The sequence below is a fragment of the Terrapene carolina genome, unplaced genomic scaffold (assembly GCF_002925995.2).
Source record: "Terrapene carolina triunguis isolate 2854851 unplaced genomic scaffold, T_m_triunguis-2.0 Scaffold67, whole genome shotgun sequence".
Classification (NCBI taxonomy): domain Eukaryota; kingdom Metazoa; phylum Chordata; order Testudines; family Emydidae; genus Terrapene; species Terrapene triunguis.
Window position 1 is genome coordinate 44,804,565 of NW_020664418.1, and position 21,562 is coordinate 44,826,126.

The 21,562-nt window shown below is 46.2% G+C and overlaps 1 protein-coding gene across 1 annotated transcript in view; it reads right to left on the bottom strand.

The window, feature by feature from the left end:
• ADAMTS17 (ADAM metallopeptidase with thrombospondin type 1 motif 17) overlaps nucleotides 1-21,562 on the bottom strand; it is a 262,300-nt gene that overhangs the window by 230,167 nt on the left and 10,571 nt on the right. The window contains exon 3 of the mRNA XM_026648360.2: nucleotides 15,753-15,918. Coding sequence (XP_026504145.1) covers nucleotides 15,753-15,918 — 166 coding nt within the window. The remainder of the gene's footprint in view (nucleotides 1-15,752; nucleotides 15,919-21,562) is intronic.

Sequence of the window (21,562 nt, forward strand, 5' to 3'; positions counted from 1 at the left end):
TCTCTGTTACCTTTCCTCAAGGTTTCTACTGTGGAGAAGCAGTTTCAAGTTGCACCAGTGGAGGCTGCTGAAGAGATGCTGAAACAGCACATGTGCTGGTCATGCCCCTTTCCAGCCAGTACCACCCACTTTTCCTGACCCACTGGTCTCCTATGCTCTTTTCCCCACACACGTCTTGCAGATCTGAGCCAGGAATGACAAAATATTGTATAGCAGCCAGGTAGGGAAAATGCAGAGCTGGCAGCCCTGTTGGGTCCCAAAGATTTTCAGACTACCCGCTACAGCTGGAGGGGAAAAATCATACAGCTTGGTTATGCAGGGCGATCCTCTGCATCCCCAGACAAGCGGAACAGCTCTTTCATGCAGGGAGCTGGCACTCATCCCAGCTGGCATTCTGAGGCCCTTCGCATCCAATGCCCACTTGTTCCTTGCTGGTGACACAACTATGATGCGGCTTTTGTGGAATTTTTAAATATTCCTTTAAGAACTTTGCCCCACACTTTGCTATTACTAAAGCCCTTCCTTTTTTAGGTGGTCATTCTTGCCTCGTAACCCAAAGTGACTGCTATTAATAGGGGCGGCACTGGACTTGAGTCAAGAAGTCTGAGCGTGGCAATGACTGAACTGTGAAAAATGCCTAAGCAAAAGAACAATAAAGTCAGAGCACTCACGGTTCTCACTGTTCACTCCGCTTTCTCACTCTTGGTGGAAAAGAAGCCACTCATGGGTCAAGGGAAAAGTATGCCCACTGCATTAGAGCACAACCTGAGCTCTCGGGGGCGAGGCTGGTGTCCGGGGGGCATGCTACAATCACCTGCTCTGCTGCTCATCTCTCCTTCGGCGGTAGGTTTAGAAACTGGCTAAGGTTTGTAGATCCCCTTGCTGCATTCTTGTACAAGGTTGTGAAACTGCAGCTGTGCAAAAATTTGACCAATGTGTTTCTGGGGGTGGGCAGTCGTGCAAAACTTTGGGAAGTCTCAATTTGCACAGAATCAACACCCTTCTCCCGGAAGTTCACTTGGGTTGGCCAACTTTAACAAGGTTTCCATCCATAACCTCAAACTCCTCATCACCTCTCCCTCCGCTCACCTTAAAACTCGGCTGACCTCACATAAGTTTGGGAATTTGGGCTCTTAAGCTCTTACGCTCGCCAAGAACTTCCAATGCTAAATATATGAGGGGAAACAGAGGAATCAGTGTCAATCCATGAAGAGCTTTGATGGTCAATGGACAACTTAGCTTTACCCTAAATTAGGGTATCGCTCTAAATAACGTAAACTGCTTTGCTCGAAGTTCTCTTTGCTCTGTACGATATTCATCGCTATACAAATGCCTTCTCCACCATCTGGCTGAGGAAATTATATTAGCATTTCCATACCCACACAGGGCCAACAGCTCCAAACTGGACTCTCACCGGACACCCCTGCTTCCACACAAGCAACCACTTTTGCCTTCATAACCGAGACAAGCCAGCATCTGTATGTTGAACTGGGGCAGTTAGATGTACAACTACCCCATTTGAATGCAAATGGAGTGCACAAACCAACTGTCATGGATACAAACAGCTTAAAAGTGGGGACAAAAGATTAGAGACCACAGCTGAAAATCCACCCACAAATGTGTGTGTCTTGTACCCAATATAACTGCGATAACTGTATAGAGGTATCAAACACCACTCTGAAACAAGCTAGTGCAGAGGGGTCTTGCCGTCGTCCTATCTGAGGTATGACCCTTGAGTGGATTATCCTTCCACGAGCACATGAAATCCCAAACTAAAATAACATCAGCCATTCAAACACAGACTAAATGCTTAGTAGAATCTTCATTTGAACAAACAGTTCTTACAAGTTTTGTGGTGCCCATGTTACGTGCTAGCGTGACAGCATTAAGGGCACCCCCATCGCTGGGCCTCACCCCTTTCGGCCCTCATGTATGTTGCTGTAGTGAAAACTACAGAATTTGGTGACCTTTCCATGACATATCATTTAAAAAGTGGGATACCAAAAGAATGGAAATCCAACTATTCCTTTAAAAGAGGATCAATTCTGAATTTAATACAATAGACACAGAAGTTATTTTTCAGGGCCATTCTCAGGTAGTCTAGACCCAAACTTTACATTAAATGAAAGTTTTCAGAATCTAATAGTAAAAAAATAAAAATCCATTAAGTAGTTTTTGAAAACCATGTACCTACAAAAAGGTGGGGGTAAGAGGGAGTTTGTTTGGGTTTTACCTTCCCTGGCGGTGTTTGCAACCCAGAGAGTACAACGGCTGCTGTGCTTGAGGGCCAGGAGGTGAGGTTAACTAGAAACAAAAGGGAAATTTACATGTCTAGGTTCACTTCCCAAAAAGAGGGAAAAGCAAAATCTAAACAAAGTACATGCGTGTTCCATTGTTAGACTGAATAATCTCACGGGGCTGCCAGAAACACAGCATAGGATATTGATTTAAAGATACATTGATTTAACCTGAGCATGTTTCTCTTGCATCTTTCACTCTCGGTTTAGTTTCGATGGCAAAGCAGCTCTCAAATTGTTTATTGAACAACTTCTTCGAAAAAGCCCGACAGCTCAGTAGCACTGAGGTGAATGCACAAACGCCATGTGAATCAATGCCCTGTTTGCTAAACCCGGGTATCTAACTGCTGGCATTTATAAGTGAGAGAGATTCAGAGATGCTATGGATTCACTAAGCCCCCGTCTTAGGTTTCCAAAGAACTTGACGTAGTTGGCAGAGCATTCACTGAATGTGTTACTACGCTGAATGGGATGCAGCACACATGCCACTCTAAAGAAGGCATCACAGGAAGGCTGTTACAGTGCAGGCTGATACAGAGGTGTGAATTCCAATTTCACTGCAGAAGTTCTACCACACTGGATCTGATCCAAAGGTCATGGATGTCAATGGAAAGATTCCCACTGCTTCCCCTGGGCTTTCTATCAGGCCCTCTGCATGTCAGCTACTTTGCAGCTGCAGAAAGCAACAGAGGGTCCTGTGGCACCTTTAAGACTAACAGAAGAACTCTTCTGTTAGTCTTAAAGGTGCCACAGGACCCTCTGTTGCTTTTTACAGATTCAGACTAACACGGCTACCCCTCTGATACTTTGCAGCTGCAGGTTTCACATACAGAGGAACAGAGTTAGATTTTTTTTTTCTTCAAAAACCACAGCAATCCTGAAGAGAAAGCACAGAAACGCCAGAGATTTTCCTCCCTGCTCCACTCCTGACAAGTGCTTCCTTGGCACCTTTCCTCCGTCTGGAAAGGAAGCTAAGTAACTGTTTCTGGACCTACTGTGTGTACTGAGACAGGGCCACCCCCTCGCCCAGAACTAAAAGGGCCGCCCCCCTCGACCGTGGAACCACTGAACCCAAGCCACTACTGAAATCTTGGGGCAACAAATGAACAAACAGGAACAGGAGTCGGGGCAAAGGCTGAAAATCAGGGAACCGTAAGGGGACGCTGAGCAGAGACCCGACAGGAGACACGCGGTAAGGAGACTGACGAGGAGATACAAGGGATCGCAGGCTTCGACCTCGGGCCCACGGGTACGCAGGCAGTGTTCAGACCCTGGCCATCACCCAGCAGCTCACCTGAACCAGTGGAGAAGTAAGCCAGCGAAGCTCTAGCTTGCAAAGGGCCCCACCCACAAAGCGCCTGACTGGGGGAGATGTCCAGTCCCACCGGCTGGTTGGGACGCGCTACTTAAACCAAAAAGAGGCGCAGGAAGATGTCTGAGCAACTAGGTGAAACCTTGCCTACCTGACTGACTCCTGAGCCCTGCCTCCCTTCCTGGTTCCTGTCCTCCTTATCCCAGACCTCCATCTGCTCCCAGTTCCTGCCTCGCTCCAAGTCCCCGCTCCGACACCCTACCCCGACTCCACCTTCGGCTCTGACCTTCGGCTCGGCACCTTGCTCTGACCCCGGCTCCGGTTCTAGGCTCCTGACTAACCACTAGGCCTGACCACCACCAGCCTGTCCTTAAAGGAGGGTTTGCAACTCTGTGGGACCATGGATGGGGTGTCCATGGAGGAGGTGCAGGGAAAATGCAGCCAGAACCTCAGCAGGAGGTGAACTCCACTTAGACACACGGCCGGGTCTCCCTCCCACTGTGGAAAGCGGACACGAACCGCGATTCAGAAAAAATCCTCAGACTCTGCTGTAGGAGCTGGCAGAGCCCGTGCTTGCCTCCCAATGGAACACGGAGTCCTCGTCACCTCTGCCACGCACACGCTCGGCGCAAACCGCCCCACGCACTGGGATCGGAAGCCTGCTTTCAAACCTTGGGTCTGGCAGGCTGACGCTTCGCAGAGTCACATGGCTAGCAGCAGCCAAGGCGAGTTTTAACAATCATCGTTCATCCTTCATCAATATCATTTCCGGTGCATCGTTCCCCAAACAAACTGAAGAGTTTGTTGGTTATGTTGTGCCTGGAGTCCCCTCTGCTAGCGTAGAAGGCAGCAGAAGGAAATTCCCTCTGGGAAATGGATACACAATGCAGGTTCAAGCTGATCACCCTTCCCCTCCCCACCTGTTACCTCTCCTGTTTGTGAAAGAACAGGGCTGGGGGGGAGGGGAAGAAACACAGCATCTACACAACTCTCCGTTTTAATTCTGCTCTCTGTCACAGGTCTGGTACCAGGTGATTTGTGCATTCACGCTTGGCAAAGTAAGCAATTTATTCTTCAAAGTGTCACACGGCCTCGACTCTTGCTGACGGCAATGGCAGCTCAGGACACTCCGCAATTTGCAGGATTAGGCCCTAGGAGAATAGATCACTACATCTCCCCCACCAAAAACATCAAAAGCGATTACTCTTCTTTATACAGCAATTTTCAGCACAAGTCACTTCACACAGGTATCCTCATTTGTACAGCACTTTGGGGGATACACGTCACTTCACTGGCTACTGACTGAGGGGGGAAGATGGCGGCACCCAAGAGTTTGTGACAGGAAGTAATGGACTCTGCAACCCATTTTCAAGCTGCAAAAGAAATTTTCTTGAGAGACTCTGATTACTCAAGTTGGAATGTAGCCAGCACCCCAAAGCCAACACCCTTACTCTTGTCAAAATGCCATTCATCTCCAAGCAACATGTGATCAGGCCCTCGTCCTCATGACTTATCTAAAGGACAGCACCTTGGTAAGCACAATGCCCCCTGATATCTTATTGGATCAATGGTCCGACAGAGGCTTAAAGGAAAGGCTGCCAATGCCTGAATTACCACCACCACTTCTTCCTATGCCACCAGGGTTTTCTTTGGAGGTCTCAATCCAACAAGAAACACAGCCTACCTTATAAGATCCCAGCCAGAGGAGACGTATTAAAATTAATACGGAGCAGCAGCATAGTCTAGTGGACAACTATTCCTAGCTTTGCCACTGACCTGCTGAGTCACTTCTCATCTCCGTGCCTCAGTTTCCCCTCCCACTCGTCGTCTGTGCTATCTAATTGGGATTGTAAATTGTTTGGGGGCAGAGGTGGCGTCGGTCACTGCACAAACATGCAGTAAGAGACAATCTTGCCTGGAGCCTTTTGGGAGCTACTAGAACACACAAAAATAACAAAGTTTGATCCGCTGGGAGTGTATAGCCTATGAAACGTCAAACCTAGGCATCTGACACGTGAAGAATTTAGTTCAATAATAAACAAACAATATACTTGCCCAGGCCTTTACAGCCAAGGATCTCAAAGTGCTTAACTAATATTAACATGCCATGAAAAATTACCACAAAAAGGACATCACGGGGTTCCAGGTTTATTTGGTCTTAGTGAGTCTTCAGCAAACATGCTCAGTTTAACAAAGAGTCTTTTTGCGAATGTCAGCCCAACAAACTCAACCTGAGCTCTTACAGCCAACCTATTATCACTCCTGGTGGGGCTGAGAGAGCCAGAAGAGATTCCACCCAACCAGGGCCTGCACATCTATTGAGGGCAGAGTGTGGTCCCCTTGACTGGAACTCTGCCACCCTGCTCTCTCCCCTGGAGCTACAGCGATAGAACTGAAAGCCCTGCACGTGAAACTGAACACTTCTGCACAAGCCAGAAGTGAATCCCCATAACTGTGCCGGCTCTGCAGCACTAGCAGAATAGTTATTTTTAATCCTTAATGTAAGCAGATACGTAGGATTACACAGGCAGCAGATCTGCTGAGAAAGAAGCTGCCAATTTATGAAGCCACTTTCCAGAGCCAATTTAAGCTTCACAACACCCCTGCCAGCTCCGTATTATTAGCCCCATTTTACAAATAAGGAAATTGGGCCTCAGAGAGAGAGGTTACGCTTTAAATTTTCAAAATGGCCTTTGATTTTGAGTGCCTCTGTTTTGGGGTGACCAATATTAGATAGCTGGGGGAGGCCGGCACCTATAGCTCCAAACAACAAAGAAATCTGCAGCTGTTAAGATCCTTAGGGGCGGGGGGGGGGGGGGGAATCACCTCAGAGGCGTTCTCGCATTGGCCACTCAAAAATAGAGGTGCCCAAGAGATCTGCTGAAGGTCATGAGTCAATGGCCTAGCTGGGACTAGAACCCAGGAGAATCCTGATTCCCAGTCCCTGGCTCTATTCCTTAGGTGTGATGCTTTCGTTATGATTAACAGAAATCTTTCTTCAACTAAAATGCTAAGCAATATCTAGTAGCTTCCTACAATCCACCTGACTGCCTTCTTCTTCAGAGGAAGGACAGGAGGAACAGCAGCATCCTGAAATAAAGGACTGTCACCCAACTTTTTAGCTCATTAGCACCTGCCAGTTTAAATTTTGTTAAGCTACAAAGGAATCTCACACTAACTTTTACTAGGAGCTGAACAAGGGAGTAGCACAGCTCTACTCTGACCAGATCCCCAGCGGGTGGGAAAGAATCTACACCATGCTTATATTTGGATGCCATCTGTTTGCTTCTCTTTTGCACTTGGCCAGTGAGGGACAAGAACGCAGGGCCACTCCCTGCTCTGCATTATAACTACTGTACTTGTGCTCGGAGTTTCACACAGCATGGATCAGTGCTGTCGTCACCTACACCACAGCTAATGGAAAAGAAACACTCCCAAACCAGTGGTGAATTGGTCCTAAGGCTGATATTTACCAACAAGAAGAGGTCTCTGACTTGATGTTAGTTCAGCTCCAAAATTGCTATTCAGAAAGCTAGGGCTATCCATCAGGTTTGCCGGATCTGGTTAGTGCTAATGTAAATGCTTTTAATGCCTGCAAACATTTAATTAAATTACACCCGCAGCACTGCTTATTGTTGAAATCTTCTTTTTAATATTTCAGCAGAGGCTTCCTAATATGGGCTAACACAGGTTGCATTACATCTCTCTATTTTTAGTACACTTGGTTTTTTGCCATAACAACTGCTACTTCAGACCAAGTCAAACCTGCAGAGAAAACACAGCTAAGAGACAATGATTAAAGATGGGGAAATTCATCATATGACTAACACAATTTATACCTGTTTGAAGACAATGTTCCACACATTTGATGCCTGAAAACTAGCACCTATTTAAACTATTACCAGCGCTGTTCAATTGGATTGCAAGAAACTGAAGGCGAGAAGAAACCCCATTGTTATTTTGTGAATACAAATATGTTGTTTTTCCTCTTATTTGCTGCTCTCCATGCAGCACATTTGCAGGCATTACATGAAATCTGTGGTTCATTTAGCTGAACAAGGAGTTTTAAGACAGACTTGCATTTAGGAGTAATTTATGGGGTCTGTGTCATAAGCATTAAATAATAACCTTTCATCCAAAGACAATCTGCTCTCTTTCATGCTCCTGGGCTGTATTTTATATCGAGTCCCTTCAACGTAGAGAGACCTTAATACATCACCAGAGACCTTTGGAAAAGTTATTAGGGAACTTTACATTTCCCGAAGAAACAGAACATTTTATGAGCTGGTTAAGAGAGATTACTATTTCGTAATGTGGCTAGATTCTATCTTTTTAATATGGATTTTCCCCTGCCCTCCAAGAAACCTTGAGAAAATCCTTTCCCACGCACTGGATTGTTGATGGCATATGAAATATGCCAAATACATTGAGCCAGGTTTTCAGCTAGACTAAATCGGTGCCGTGCTACTGAAGTTAATGGAGCTAGGCCTATGTCCGCCAGCTGAGGATCTGGCTCATTATATGTAATAGGTTATGTTTGTGGGCCCCCCTCTCTCTCTAACAACTGTAATGAGACTATAAATAAATATTAAAATGACACATAGCACAAGCTTAGTTTTTATATTGCCATTTGAGGGTTCAACAAGACTTCATACAATACCTAGGGGCTGATACGAAACGGTAACATTTTCAAAAGCTCTAAGTGCTTAAGAAGCAAAATCCTGCAGAAATGTGGCACTTAGGCTCCTAAATACAACTGATTTTCAAGGGGACTAAGGGCTTGTCGACACAGTGAGTTCTAGTAGTACTTTGGGACTTTCACTGTACCGTAGCAATAGCCACAAGAGACGGTCACTGCACACCCTAAGTCACTTTTGAAAATGGGACTTCGGTGCATTTGAAAATTTGATGCAAAGGCTAATTTTGCTCTCAGGTGACATCACTGGGTAGCTACATTTGGGGGTGCTGATAGAGTCAGGCAGAAATGTCATTGCACTTTTGTCCTGTATTTCAACAGGACAGTTACTGTTTAAGCCGATTGGCTTTCCCATGATGAAGGCCACAAACCGGAACTTTAGGGAAAGGCAAACAATGACAGGACAGACAGGTTACTGGCTAGGCAGCTGAGATCACGGCATATTGCACCCATTCGAACGGTCTCTCTGCTGTGTGGTGGTTTTTCAGTTTGGTGGCTGTATCCACCGTTGCCAGAGACGTACGCTCTTTAGTGTAGAGACCATATTTTCATTATTATAGTGCCTACCACAATAAGGGTCCAGACCCTGATTGTATCACACTAGCAGCTACAAGCCCCAAATTATTAACATTAATAAGCAAGCTGTTAAGAAAATGGCTCAACGATCTGGTGCCACCCACTAGAAGGTGCCACGCACCCTGACAGCATAGATCACGGCTTTATAACAAGGTTTTGCTCCATACATGAATTCTGCGTCTAACCCCTGTACAATTAGGCCCGGGGTAAGAATGTGTTGTACACCGTAGATGGAATCATCAGATTAACTTTCTACATACAGGGCCAAATTACTCCCCAGCATAGGAAAACCCAGGAGAGCCAGTGGCAAAGGGAGGGGGAACCTGAAAAGATTCCCTCTTGTAGACTTATCATCTCAGAGGAAGATGGATCGAAGAGCTGCCCACAAACCCAATGGATTCTAGGGGAGAAAGGGAACCAGTGGGAGCCCAGGACACTCCGCAGCATCTCTGACCCCTGTCATCGGGAGCATAGTTCCAGTGGACCCACTTCTAAAGGGGGAGTCCCACAGAGAAAAGGCCATGGAAAATAAAGCACAAGAATATATTACCTTTCCACCGTGAGCCTCACAGGGCTGGTGACGGGGGATTATTAGTCCCCCCACCAGCCCTACCCCTTCCTCTCCCTGGCTTGCATGATGCCCATTCCCTGTCCACTACATAGCCCTGCGTGGGATCTGGGGTGGGTGGGGAATGGAGATGCTGCTGGGGGGGGAGGGGTGCTAAGCCCCCACTCCTGTTCAGCATAAGGTGTTCCATGCACAAATCTTGGGGGCCATGATTAGCCCTACAGTTTGGGCACGGTATGATGGATGACATAGGAATGCAGGGGCATCTATTTATGCATGCGTACGCTTTCATATCTATGTATTAAATGCTCCAGACAAGCCATGTTAAGAACACAGGGCGCATGCATACTGCCAATGCAGCATCAGCATGGGCCGGTATTCAGACTGGCCACTGTCCCCTCCACGTGTTATTCCAGGAGTAATTTGGCTCCCAGCAAGTTACCCTGGTGCCTCTCGGAAGAGGAACAAGGGTCACCTGTGCAGTGTAGCCTGTGGGAGCGTCACTGACACCAGCTGGACTAAAGGTGACGTTTTACAGATGTTTAATGACAACCCTTACAAAGTCCCCAGGGAGCAGTTCAGCTCAGTTTCCCTCTCCCCTTGCACAAATCCTCAGGGGAAGGACGACACATTTGCTTTGGGAAGGGTCGGGTTCCACACCTACCAGTCACAGGTGAACCCCCAGATGGGGCATTTTTGCTTTCCCTTTCTTCTACGTTAATTTATTTTATTTTCTTCTTATACGCACTTCCCCTCCCCCCGGAGCCAGCTGACATGCGTCTTTACAGGTGAGTACGGTGACACGTTACAGGCCATTGCAGCCAGCGGGAATCCTTCCACTGGCATCTACTTGCACTGGTCCCACGTGTATGATCAGTAATTCCTACCTCCTAACAGTCCCAGGTTTCATGGGACTGTCCTGCTCTGACCCCCCAAACCTCCTCTCCCACAGGGCTGGCTGGGCTCGGCTCCCTGCTCCAGGCGTTGCAACCTTGCCCCTGGTGCATGAGGTCACAGCGCTGCCCAGGTTTGGCCCTAGCCCCCATTAACAGGAGGGCAGCTGGGCCAAATTTGAGGGAGTGGTGCTGTGAGTACGTGCACCGCTCAAATTTAGCCCAGCTGACCCTGCAGCGTGGGGAGGGCAGGCCAAACCTCAATGGCACTGCAACGTGACCCCCGTGCCAGGTAGCAAAACCTGGCTCCAGGAGACAAGCCCAGGCAGCACAAGGGGACAGGAGCTGCCGCTATGGGGTGGGCACGGAGCAATTTCACTCTGCCATTCCTCCTCAGGCTTCCCTCCTGGGGGCAGCACCTGACCCCCTCTCCCTCACCCCCAAGACCTCCCATTCCCTGGGAGCAGGACCCATCCCGCTTTACCCTTTTCAAAGGTGGAAGGTAGACTCATTGCTATTTAAAACCTCATCATCTGAAGCTTCCCTTATTTTATTTTTTTTACCCCCCAAAACAAAATAATAATCCAGGTGGCGCTAGCTCACTTTACCGTCCACCGAGTTACAAAGGTTCAGAAGGAAAAACTAAAAAAAGAGCAGCTTTGGTAAGTTCTAAGAAGTTTACAGATGTTTAATGACAAAGAACACACGAAAAACAACTAAGAATTGGTAAATATTCAAAAACGTGGCACTCCCAGAGCTTAAAACAATAAACCCTTTAATTTATATTTACACATGCATGAGTGTTGGTATGTATACACAATATACAGTTCCACACTATGGAAGTATATATCAAATTTATAGCGTCTAAACATATTTCTTCAACACTTGCAGTCTCTGAGCGTGCATGCCAATTTTCAGCCGGTGTGATATTTGACAGCCAAGTTACAAGTCACTGCAAACTCGGGTCCCTAATGGAAATCTGGACAGTTCCTTCGTTCTAAGTAATGAGGTCTTTTATTCCCATGAGAAAGCTTGGAAGCAAGCCGCTCGCATATCATTTCCATGCCGTTTCACTAGGAATGGACCTCAGTGTGGCAGAGAGGATTATTATTTTTTTCTGTTTCTAAACTCCTTGTGCACAAAAGTTAATCCAAACCAGACAGAAGTCAATTCGGTCATTAGTGTGCTAAGCCTATTAACAACCATGACTTACATTTCTTTCCTGCAACAATGAAAAACATTCAGGAGTTTGCTTTTACGCAGGAAGGCCCACGAGCAATTCCATTATTTTCTGACATTGCAACTTGTGGCAGCGGCTGCTTGAACCACCAGAAGATTCCTACATTGTACATTTGAGCTTCACTTCCACCTGGCAGATTTACAAACTCAATCCCGTAATGCGGCACACAAGATGAACCTTGCCAAAGCGGAAGGACAGTCTTGTGGGTCAACGTCCAGGACTGAGATTCAAGAGGTTTGGGCTGTTCCCAGCTGTCACAGACTCCCTGTGTGACCTGGGGCAGGTCACCTAGGATCAGATCCAAAGCCCATTAAGTCAGTGGGAGACTTTCCATCAACTTCAACAGGTTTGGATCAGGCTCTTAATCTCTCTCGTGGGGTTGACACTGACCTACTTCACCTGAATGTTGTGAGGATAGATTTGCAAAAGGCTGCAAGGTGCTCAGATACTATGGTATTGATCACCATCAAAAAGCTATAAATGAACAAGGAGCCCAATATTGCAATGTTCTGGGCTCCCTGGACTCCAACGGAGCAAATGAAGCTCTGCATCATGCAGAACTGGCTTTAATTTTGCAGTGGCAATTCACTGCGTCTCAGTGGGCTATAAGAATGAAGGTGTAGATGAATAATGAGTGGTAATGGGCAACACTGCACGCGCATAGGCTGTTTTCCTGACAAGCACAGTTTAAACTATGGACGATCATATTTTATACTATAGTAGTAAAAATTGTATTTGCTGTAAGTAATAGAGATGCAGTAACTACAGCACGTAGCTGTCAAATCTTTTCTGGAAAGCCTGAGAGGTCCAAAACGTTTTATGTGCAAAAGCAACCTCTGGTATGAGACATGTCATCCTCACAAGGGATGATCCCAAGCTGCAGAATTCTGATCAAGGTCTTGTTCTCCCCACAGTTCAGGGGTGTTTGGAGCCAGGGTTTTGGGGTCTGAACCCATCACAACAGCCGCCACTGGTGAGGTAAGGGCTCAGCTCTACACAACACACAAGAGAAAACAGGGTCTCTGCTTCAAACCACGTTCTGTCAACAATTGGCAACTAAATCAACCAGTGCTGACTATCCAAATTAATGAGCTAATTTCTAAAGGTTAAATCCCCAAACGTGGCATCCTTTAACAAGAGGATATGCAAACTTTCTGAGGCCCTCTGTCCCCCTCACCACAATCCCTCCAGCTCCCCAAGTCTAACTGCAACTGCCTTTCCTATAGCATGCTGGTTTCAGTATCGGTGACCTCCATGTCTGCCACCCTGAATGTCCCATGACAGCTCCAGATCTTCTCTACTCCACCCAGAGTACTTGATAAACTCTACTCCTGATCCCCTCAACTCCCATATCTACTGCTTCCCTGACTGCCCCACAGCAACATAGCATAAAAGAGTGCACACAGCATGAGCAGTTATCTACCACTGCTCCACCCAGCACAGCGTTCACCCAGTACAAGAGGTGGGGATCAGGAATGATGGGAAGCATGGGGAAGAGGTAAGGGGAACAAAACACATAGGCACATAGTGCTGCTCACGAAACGAGACCAGGTTTTGCAGAGTATGCAAGGAATCTGTGTGTTCAGCCTTCTAGGACAGATCCCCAGCTAGTGTAAACTGACAGAGCTCCACTGAAGTCAATACGACGTCAGTTTACACTAGCTGAAAATCTGGCCCTGGGTCTTAAAAATGGGAGAAGCCAGGACATGGTCACTAAACACACATTCATACATCTTCTTGGAATCTCTGAGGGTATTTTAATATCACCAGCTGTTTTCTTATTAACATCAAACAAAAAATAGAACGGGGGGGGGGGGGAGAGAACAGCTGCATTTGTTCAATGTTTTCAGTACAGTTCCTACGTACTGAAAGGCTGAGACAATTTGCAGGGGCTCATAGGCACAAAACTCTCCAAGTGGATACACTTACCCAAGCTTTTGGCTTTTATTCCCCTGGGGTGACTGAAGAGGTAAAAAGGGGTGTGAGGAAAGAGAGAGTGGAGGAAATGTAGGTAGAGAAATGTTAACGAAGAACACAAGTGCCACTGATTAAATGAGATTCTTGTTCTCTCTTATCCCAATGGAGAACTTGAGGATGTAATTATATAAGCAATAAACCCCATCTGTCCTCCTTTTTGTTTAATAAAAAAATAGTTCTAACATGATCCCACTCTGTTATCATTAAAGACTGGCAATTCAGAACTTCCCGAACACCCAGTGATTTCAGCAGACTCTCTCCTCCCTCAGTCATTATACGTGTAGACGGGGATTCCAGAGATAGGAATGAGGAGCACAATTTGGGTTCAGAATCCAAACCCCACCTAGTTAAGGGGCACTAGGAGTTGGGTTCAGCACCTTAGAGAGATATGCTCTATTCACAACAATCAGATCTAGGGTTGATTTCAAATAACCATCATCCCCAGGGCTTGGACTGGGGTTCTGGTTCAGACACTATCCTCCAGTTAAAGCCTATAAACCCCACAGAAGACATAGACACATGCACACACACCAAAATGACTCGGAAGGTACAAATACAGAGGCGTTGAAAATTGTTTGCAAAGGAGGCTGCTGCAAAGGAAGAGACCACCACATTCACTTGGAGCTCCAACCTGGGTTCACAGGGCTAGAGAGAGCGTCAGAAACAACCTGAGGCTCATCTCCAGGAAAGCAGGACATCCAAATAGGTCATTTCATTTATCTTACATGATTAAAAGGAAAACCGTTTTTGTGAGCATCCATTTTAAAAGATCTTTACTCCTAAAATAGATAAGCCAAAATTTGCCGAGAATGTCACGCTGAAAAATCAAGCAGCAGAAACCAAAGCCAAGCCAGATTTCAGGTATGAAATCTGGTTCAAACCACTGTACTGGCAATTTCAGATTCACATACGCATTTACAAATTCAATGAGAAATAAGTTTGCTCATCTGGCTGCATAACTTGCATCACTGTTCATATTAAAAGGTGGGCTGCTCCAACAGTCTGAATTCAGATAGATAAAATGTGGGGAGGACAAACTGACTATTTTTAAATTTTGTACAATTTTTACCAAAAATTAATTCTGCCCATCTCTCCCCTCTACCAGATATTCCGATTATGCATTTCAAACTCTGAGGGAATACACCTTTTCCTTCCTACAAACAATTTCCTGGGATCACGCTCTGCAAGAGGCACCTTTGAATCTCCTTCATTCATAAATAAATTACAAAGCTAGGAGTGTAAATGAGAGAGTTTTCTCAGGCAGGGCCTGATCCTGTTCCCATCGACCTCAATTGACAAAACTCCCATTGACTTAAGATGCTGTAAGATCAGCCTGTTAAAAGTGGAACATTGTACAGTGCCTTCAATCAGGTTCTCACAGCACTTCACAAGCATCCACATTCGCAACACGGGCAAGTATTGTTCTAACCAATTAAGAGATGAGGAAGCTCAAACACAGTGAGGTTAAGAGATTTGTCCAAGGTCAGAATGCCGGGAGACAGGCATAGAAACCAGGGCTCCTAATTCTCTAGCCTGTTACAATCATTCTTCACATTCTCTTGTTACAGTGTAACTCAAAGAAACCCATTTAAGCAAAGGTTTAGACCAGGGGTTGGCAACCTTTCAGAAGTGGTGTGCCCAGTCTTCATTTATTCACTCTAATTTAAGGTTTCGCATGCCAGTCATACATTTTAACAGTTTTAGAAGGTCTCTTTCTATAAAGTCTATAATATATAACTCAACTATTGTTGTATGTAAAGTAAATAAGGTTTTTAAAATGTTTAAGAAGCTTCATTTAAAATTAAATTAAAATGCAGAGCCCCCCCGGACCGGTGGCCAGGACCCAGGCAGTGTGAGTGCCACTGAAAATCAGCTCGCGTGCCACCTTCGGGCACGTGTGCCATAGGTTGCCTACCCCTGGTTTAGACCATATTTATATTTCAATTATTTAAACGTAGGGTTTAAAAGATACCCGGCATAGGGGTCTATTTATCTTTGTATTTGCATAATTGACATTTAAACCCTCTCTACCTGAAGTCGCAGCATGATCCATCACCACATGTCATTCATCACTACCTCTCATTGTCCTAAAATTCAGAGCTAGAGCACCAGTGAACACAGACCTTTGACAGAACAACAGTCGTGACTGTAATGCATTCATGCAGTTGATCTCGTGCCTTTTATCAAACTCACCCGATATGACTTTGCAGTGCTCGGCAGGGACCTGGGCCTTAGCAGGATAGGTGGATTTTGAGGATCGTTTGTGCCTGATGAAATGCTCTCTTCCACTGAATGAGGTCTCCGAGATATTTACAGGTTGTATTAACAGCTGTTCTGTTCCAATCTGGATATAGCCAATCTGTCCACACAGGGGAAAAAATATTAGTTCCTTTGGCGTCTGAACTATTTGTACTTCCTAGATCTCATTGTGCTGACTCAGTGCTTTTCTTATTCCCACCAGATCACTTCACAGCAATGCATTTTCAAGCTCATCTGTGAGTATACGTACATTTGAAGCCCAGAAGGGACCAAGACAATCATCTAATCTCATCAGCATGACACAGCCCACAGATTCCACCCGTTGTTTATGTGTTTGAGTGGAAGGTAAGAGTATTAATTATTTGTATTACTGTAGCATCTAGAAGCTCCAGTGTGCTGTACATACATAACAAAGAGATGGTCCCTGCCTCAAAGTATTTAGCAGCTAACACAGAGGTCGGACTGGAAAATCTGTTCCTTTCAAAGTTGTGGGAGCACAAATGCATTTTCCTAAAATTTTATAAAAACACTTCATGAACATCAGGGAAAAAAACCTTCTCAATATTAGGATATATTAAAACTATGGAGCTAGAAGAGTCTCTGACAAGAAGAGGTGAAAGCTCCACTGATATTTAAAAACTAGATGAGAGAAAGAACTGGCAACAGAACAACCCTGGTATAGCAAAAGGAGATGGGCAGGACTCTGTGTTCAAATACTGCATGGTTTCACAAATGAAACAGACCAGGGACATATGATCTTGGGATGAACAAACTAGCTCAGAAAAGCTAGAAAAACCTACGGCGTCCCCAAAGTATAAATACGGGGCCAGATTCTCACCTAGCAAACTGGTCTAGCGTTTTGTGGAGTACCCGTAATAGCTGGGGGAGGAAGGGTGCGACACTCCTGGAGGTTAAGAAGATAGAGAACCATAAGGGGAGTAGAAATGGGAACCACCAAGTACAGGCTAGTGGATCAGCCAAAGAGCCAAGTGCGCTGGAAAGGACACAAGTGTTGGATGAGTCAGAAGGCCAGAGCCGGGGAAAGGGGAAAAGATCTGCTGGGGTTGAGAGATGAACGATAATGGAAAGGATGAGGCCTCTTACAGTTTGGATAAAGCTGAACGTGCTTCAGACACACATCCAGACGGTCAGGGCTCTTCTTTTTTAACAGCTCTGAAGACCCCAGTAATAAACGCCCATTGGCCTTTTTCTTTGCCGGACTTTATCTGAAACACTAAGTTTGTACATTTACTGTTACTCAGCATGAACCCCCCACTCCTATAAAAGGAAAGAGCTGCATCTCTCAGGCATGCCAGAGTAGATTTCCCTATGTATGGAATCTGATTGTCACGGTCTACATCAGGGGTCGGCAACGTTCGGCATGTGGCTCGCCAGGGTAAGCACCCTAGCGGGCCGGGCCGGTTTATTTACCTGCTGACGCGGCAGGTTCGGCAGGTGAGGCGGGAAGCGGCGCGGGCCGAGGGATGTACTGGCCGCGGCTTCCCGCCGCCCCCATTGGCCCAGGGTGCTTACCCTGGCGAGCCGCGTGCCGAACGTTGCCGACTCCTGGTCTACATGCTAAAATTTTATATGTCTTTGATCCTCTTCTTTCATTTCCAGAACACAAAGTTAACGGGATGGCCATTGCTTTCTACGTGCCTCTTAACAGAAGATGGCCTTGCCTATCTGCAGTGCTGCCTAGTGGACAGAGCACTGGACAGGGACTTAGACCTGGCTTCTATTCCTTGGTCTGCTACTGGCCTACTGCGTGACCTTCGGCAACTCACCTCACTTCTCTGTGCCTCAGTTTTCCCATCCTTAAAATGGGGATAATGATACTGAACTCCTTCGTAAAGTGCTTTGAGATCAATGGAGGAAAAAGCGTCAGGCATTACTTGCCATGAAAGCTGAAGAAACCCAATATTTAGGTCCTGTTTCCATAATATTTTAAGCAGAATTAGTCAACTCTGTGTCCTGAATATTCTACCCAAAATGGACTAGTACCAGTTGTAGCCCAACAGACAACCAAGCTACACACAAGCCCCACACCAGAGCAGACAAGGATACAGGTGGACTGAAGGTCTCAGTTTCAACAGAACTTTTGCCAAGAACAACCAAGAGATTTTACTGCACAAATAAAACTGTCTTAGAGTGGCAACGTATGACCTACAGGGAAGTCTTGATTTTTTCCTCCTCTAAAGTCACACATTTTATTAATTCCTCAAGGACACTTGGAAGATGGAAAAAGGGAGGCCTGGGGGAGGACTTCGTTTTCAAAACAAAAAAGTTAGTATGAACATGGCTCTAAGCTGTTCTGAAAAGACGCACAAAGGAGACGCGTTATAACCACATATCGATGCACAGATAACCATTATAAATCGGGGTACGCACAATTCCAAAGGGGTGCTGCACTCTCAGGCAGGCTGTGCCCCACGTCTACATTTTGTGACCAATAAGCGAAATGATTATTTTGATCATTTCAAGGGAACCAGTTATTTTAATGGGATTGAACCAGTCTCCAGCATTGTTAGTGAACAGTCTTTGCGAGCTCACAAGAGCCAGGCCAGGAAAAATGTGTGTAAACAGAAGTGAGCCTTACTCCGCTACTCTCATTGCCCCAGCTGAACAAACTGCAACCAAGTCAACAAACATCAGAAGTAGAAGAGGGGTGAGATTCTACCTGCCTAGGGAAGGAGAGATTAGGGTGGCTTTGTGTTCTCCCAATTATGAGCTTCGCTGCTGCCCTTGGAGTAACACAGACGGCCCTGGGGCCTGTCTGAATACAAGCAGCCTCCCCAGGCTGCCCTCGGTGCCACAGCACAGCCCCAAGTCTTTGCAGTGCTCCAACTGTAGCCCTGCCACCAGCCCAGATTCTTATGCTCACCCCCCTGGAGATTACTAACCCGGGGAGAAAAGGCATGTGTTGACAATCTGGTTTCGTGAGAATACGTACCGACTTTAACTGCACTGATTCATCAATTATTTTGATTACTATAAAATAAACAGTTTTAAAACTAGGACTTTTTACCCAACATGATCCCTTGAAAGTATGCTACGCAACTAAGGGTCTGATCCAACTTCTACTGGAGTCAACTGGAAGGCGCCTATAAATCCAGCGCACGCTAGATTGGCCTTTAGTGCATGTTAGCTTGACTTAAAAAGGGCTCAGGCTGTGTTCAGCTCTCTCTGCGGGGCACACGTATGTAACACCCACGGTATAGGGAAAGCGAGACTAGATTGGTTTTTTCAATGTGTTCTATGCCAGTCAGGCAAGCATCCAAAGAAGGGATCTGCACGTACGCGCTAGTGCAGCACATTCAACCGTTGACTGCACTAACATGATTTAAAATGTACATTATATACATCCTGTAAATTCTGTGTTTCCACACACAGCGCCAGATCCTGTGCTCACTTACACCTGGGCCATCCCATTGATAGAGTCTGGCCCCAGATCCCTATAAAAGGATTTTCAGCCAGAAGCTGCTAACTCTCTTGTTTCTATAGAACAGGGATCAGCAAACTTCAGCACGCGGCTCGCCAGGGTAAGCATCCTGGCGGGCCGGGCCGGTTTGTTTACCTTCCGCGTCAGCAGATTTGGCCGATCGCGGCACCCACTGGCCGCGGTTCGCCACTCCAGGCCAACAGGGGCAGCGGGAAGCAGTGCGGGCCGAGGGATGCACTGGCCGCCGTTTCCCGCCGCCCCCATTGGCCTGGAACAGCGAACCGCGGCCAGTGGGAGCCACAATCGGCTGAACCTGCAGAAGCAGCAGGTAAACAAACCGGCCTGGCCCGCCAGGGTGCTTACCCTGGCGAGCCGCGTGCCAAAGGTTGCCGATCCCTGCTCTAGAATGTCTAGGAATTGGAGAGAACTGAGCACCCAATGTGGAGTCCTCCCAAAATCAGAGGCCACTTTCGAAAGCGTGAGCTTTAAAACCTCTTGGTGCCACAAGTCAGCCCTTCCCAGTCCTTACACAGGGATAGCAATGACTTCCCTACCTCAAAGGAGGGCTCCGAGGGGAAGTCCATCTATGCACTCTACAAATAGAGAGAGTCCCAAATGGAAGATGCTATTTATGTGCAAGAATTACGGTTATATGTGGGTCCTACGGAACACCTAATAGTTTCATGGAACTTGCTCCACACTGGAGTTTCGGAAGAGTGATAGTTTCTTATCTTTAATAACTAAGTGGGCTTTGCCAGGGTCATTTTGAAGAAAGCAATAATTCTAGCTTCCCCTATGACACTCTCCACTACATGCATTCCTTATTCCAACCTTCCTGTTGGGAGGTAGCCCCAACCTCCACCCCCTTTTATTTTTTTAAATATAGGTTTTAATTATATAGGAGAAGGGTTGTAAATCTGGTACTTTGGTACTAAAAACCACACCAGAGCTCCTGAAACGATGCCAGCCATTTTCTCTGGGGCCAAAAATATGTAAGAAAAAGTCAGTTTCATCACCACCTAACATTAGCCCAACTTTCTGGCATCAAGTGTAAAAATAATTTAAACCACTGGAAAGTCCTTATGTTTCACATTTGCTTTGGAATTGCGAAAACTCTTTCCTCTCAGTTATGGAGGGAAAGAGCTACACGTCTCTACCCTGGCGCGGGTTAAGAAGGAATCTAGGATCTAATCCTACAAGCTTAATAACTGGAGTTTTAGGTATGGAAAGTTTGCAGGATTGGGCCCATCAAATACATCTAAAGAAGTTTACCATTTCCCCCAAATTTGCCTGTAAGAAGTGCTGAAGGCTTTCTGGTTCACTCAGGGACATAATGACCTAGTGCCTTGACTATTGACTGACTCAGTTCATTAATTTGTTTTTTTGCAACAAGTACCGTTGTTCAGATTGACTCTTCCAAATCCACTGACTGCACCAGTCTTCAGACCAGACATCAGCATCAGAGCAAGGCTATACTAAACTGCCCTTAGCATAGTCTACCCGTAACTAGCTCAGGCATGGAATGGGGGCTGGTTTCTGGAGTTACTGAAGTCAAACGATGCAACATCACTGCTGGTTTTCCCAAGTCTCTGGCTGTGGAATTCTCTTCAATCACTCCAATTAAATAAAGTTTCGTATCTGTCAATTTAGGTTTACTGGGGAGTGGGGGGGGGGGAGGGGAAGAGATCACAATCTTGGATACTTCCTGTGGTCTGTATGCTGCTGTTCTCAAGGAAAATATGTAAGCAATAGCATATGACAAGCAACGTCATTACATCAGATAACGGCACAGCTTGGGTATGCTGGAAGGCAAGAAGCCGTCAGCCGACTGCCTTCGAACACCGGAGACATGAGAGTTACCAGAACAGAAAAATTCAGTGTGGGGACTTATTTGCAGCTCCACAGAAGCTCTAGAAATTCACTGTCATCAGAGGTATGAATCTAAGTTGGATTTTACAATTAGTGTGACAGGCCATTACAACGGACAGAACCACCCGGTGCAGTTAATAGCAAGGCTGGAATAGTTTCACCCTCACAAGGCATGCAAGTGAACTGCCAAGTCAATTCAAATAACAAAATAAAGAGACGCCTACCCTTCCTCCAGCCACACCCCACCCTAGTAACAATAATGGTTCCCTACTTTGCCTTCTACCCAATTTTTAATCTCTGATCAACTCAAGATGGCTCACCAGCAGAAAACGTCCCATTCCTTATTTCTTATGTGATCAATGAGGAGTTCAAACACACTCACAGCTTCCCAGCAGCTTGCATACACATCTAACACTCATGCAAGAAAACATCT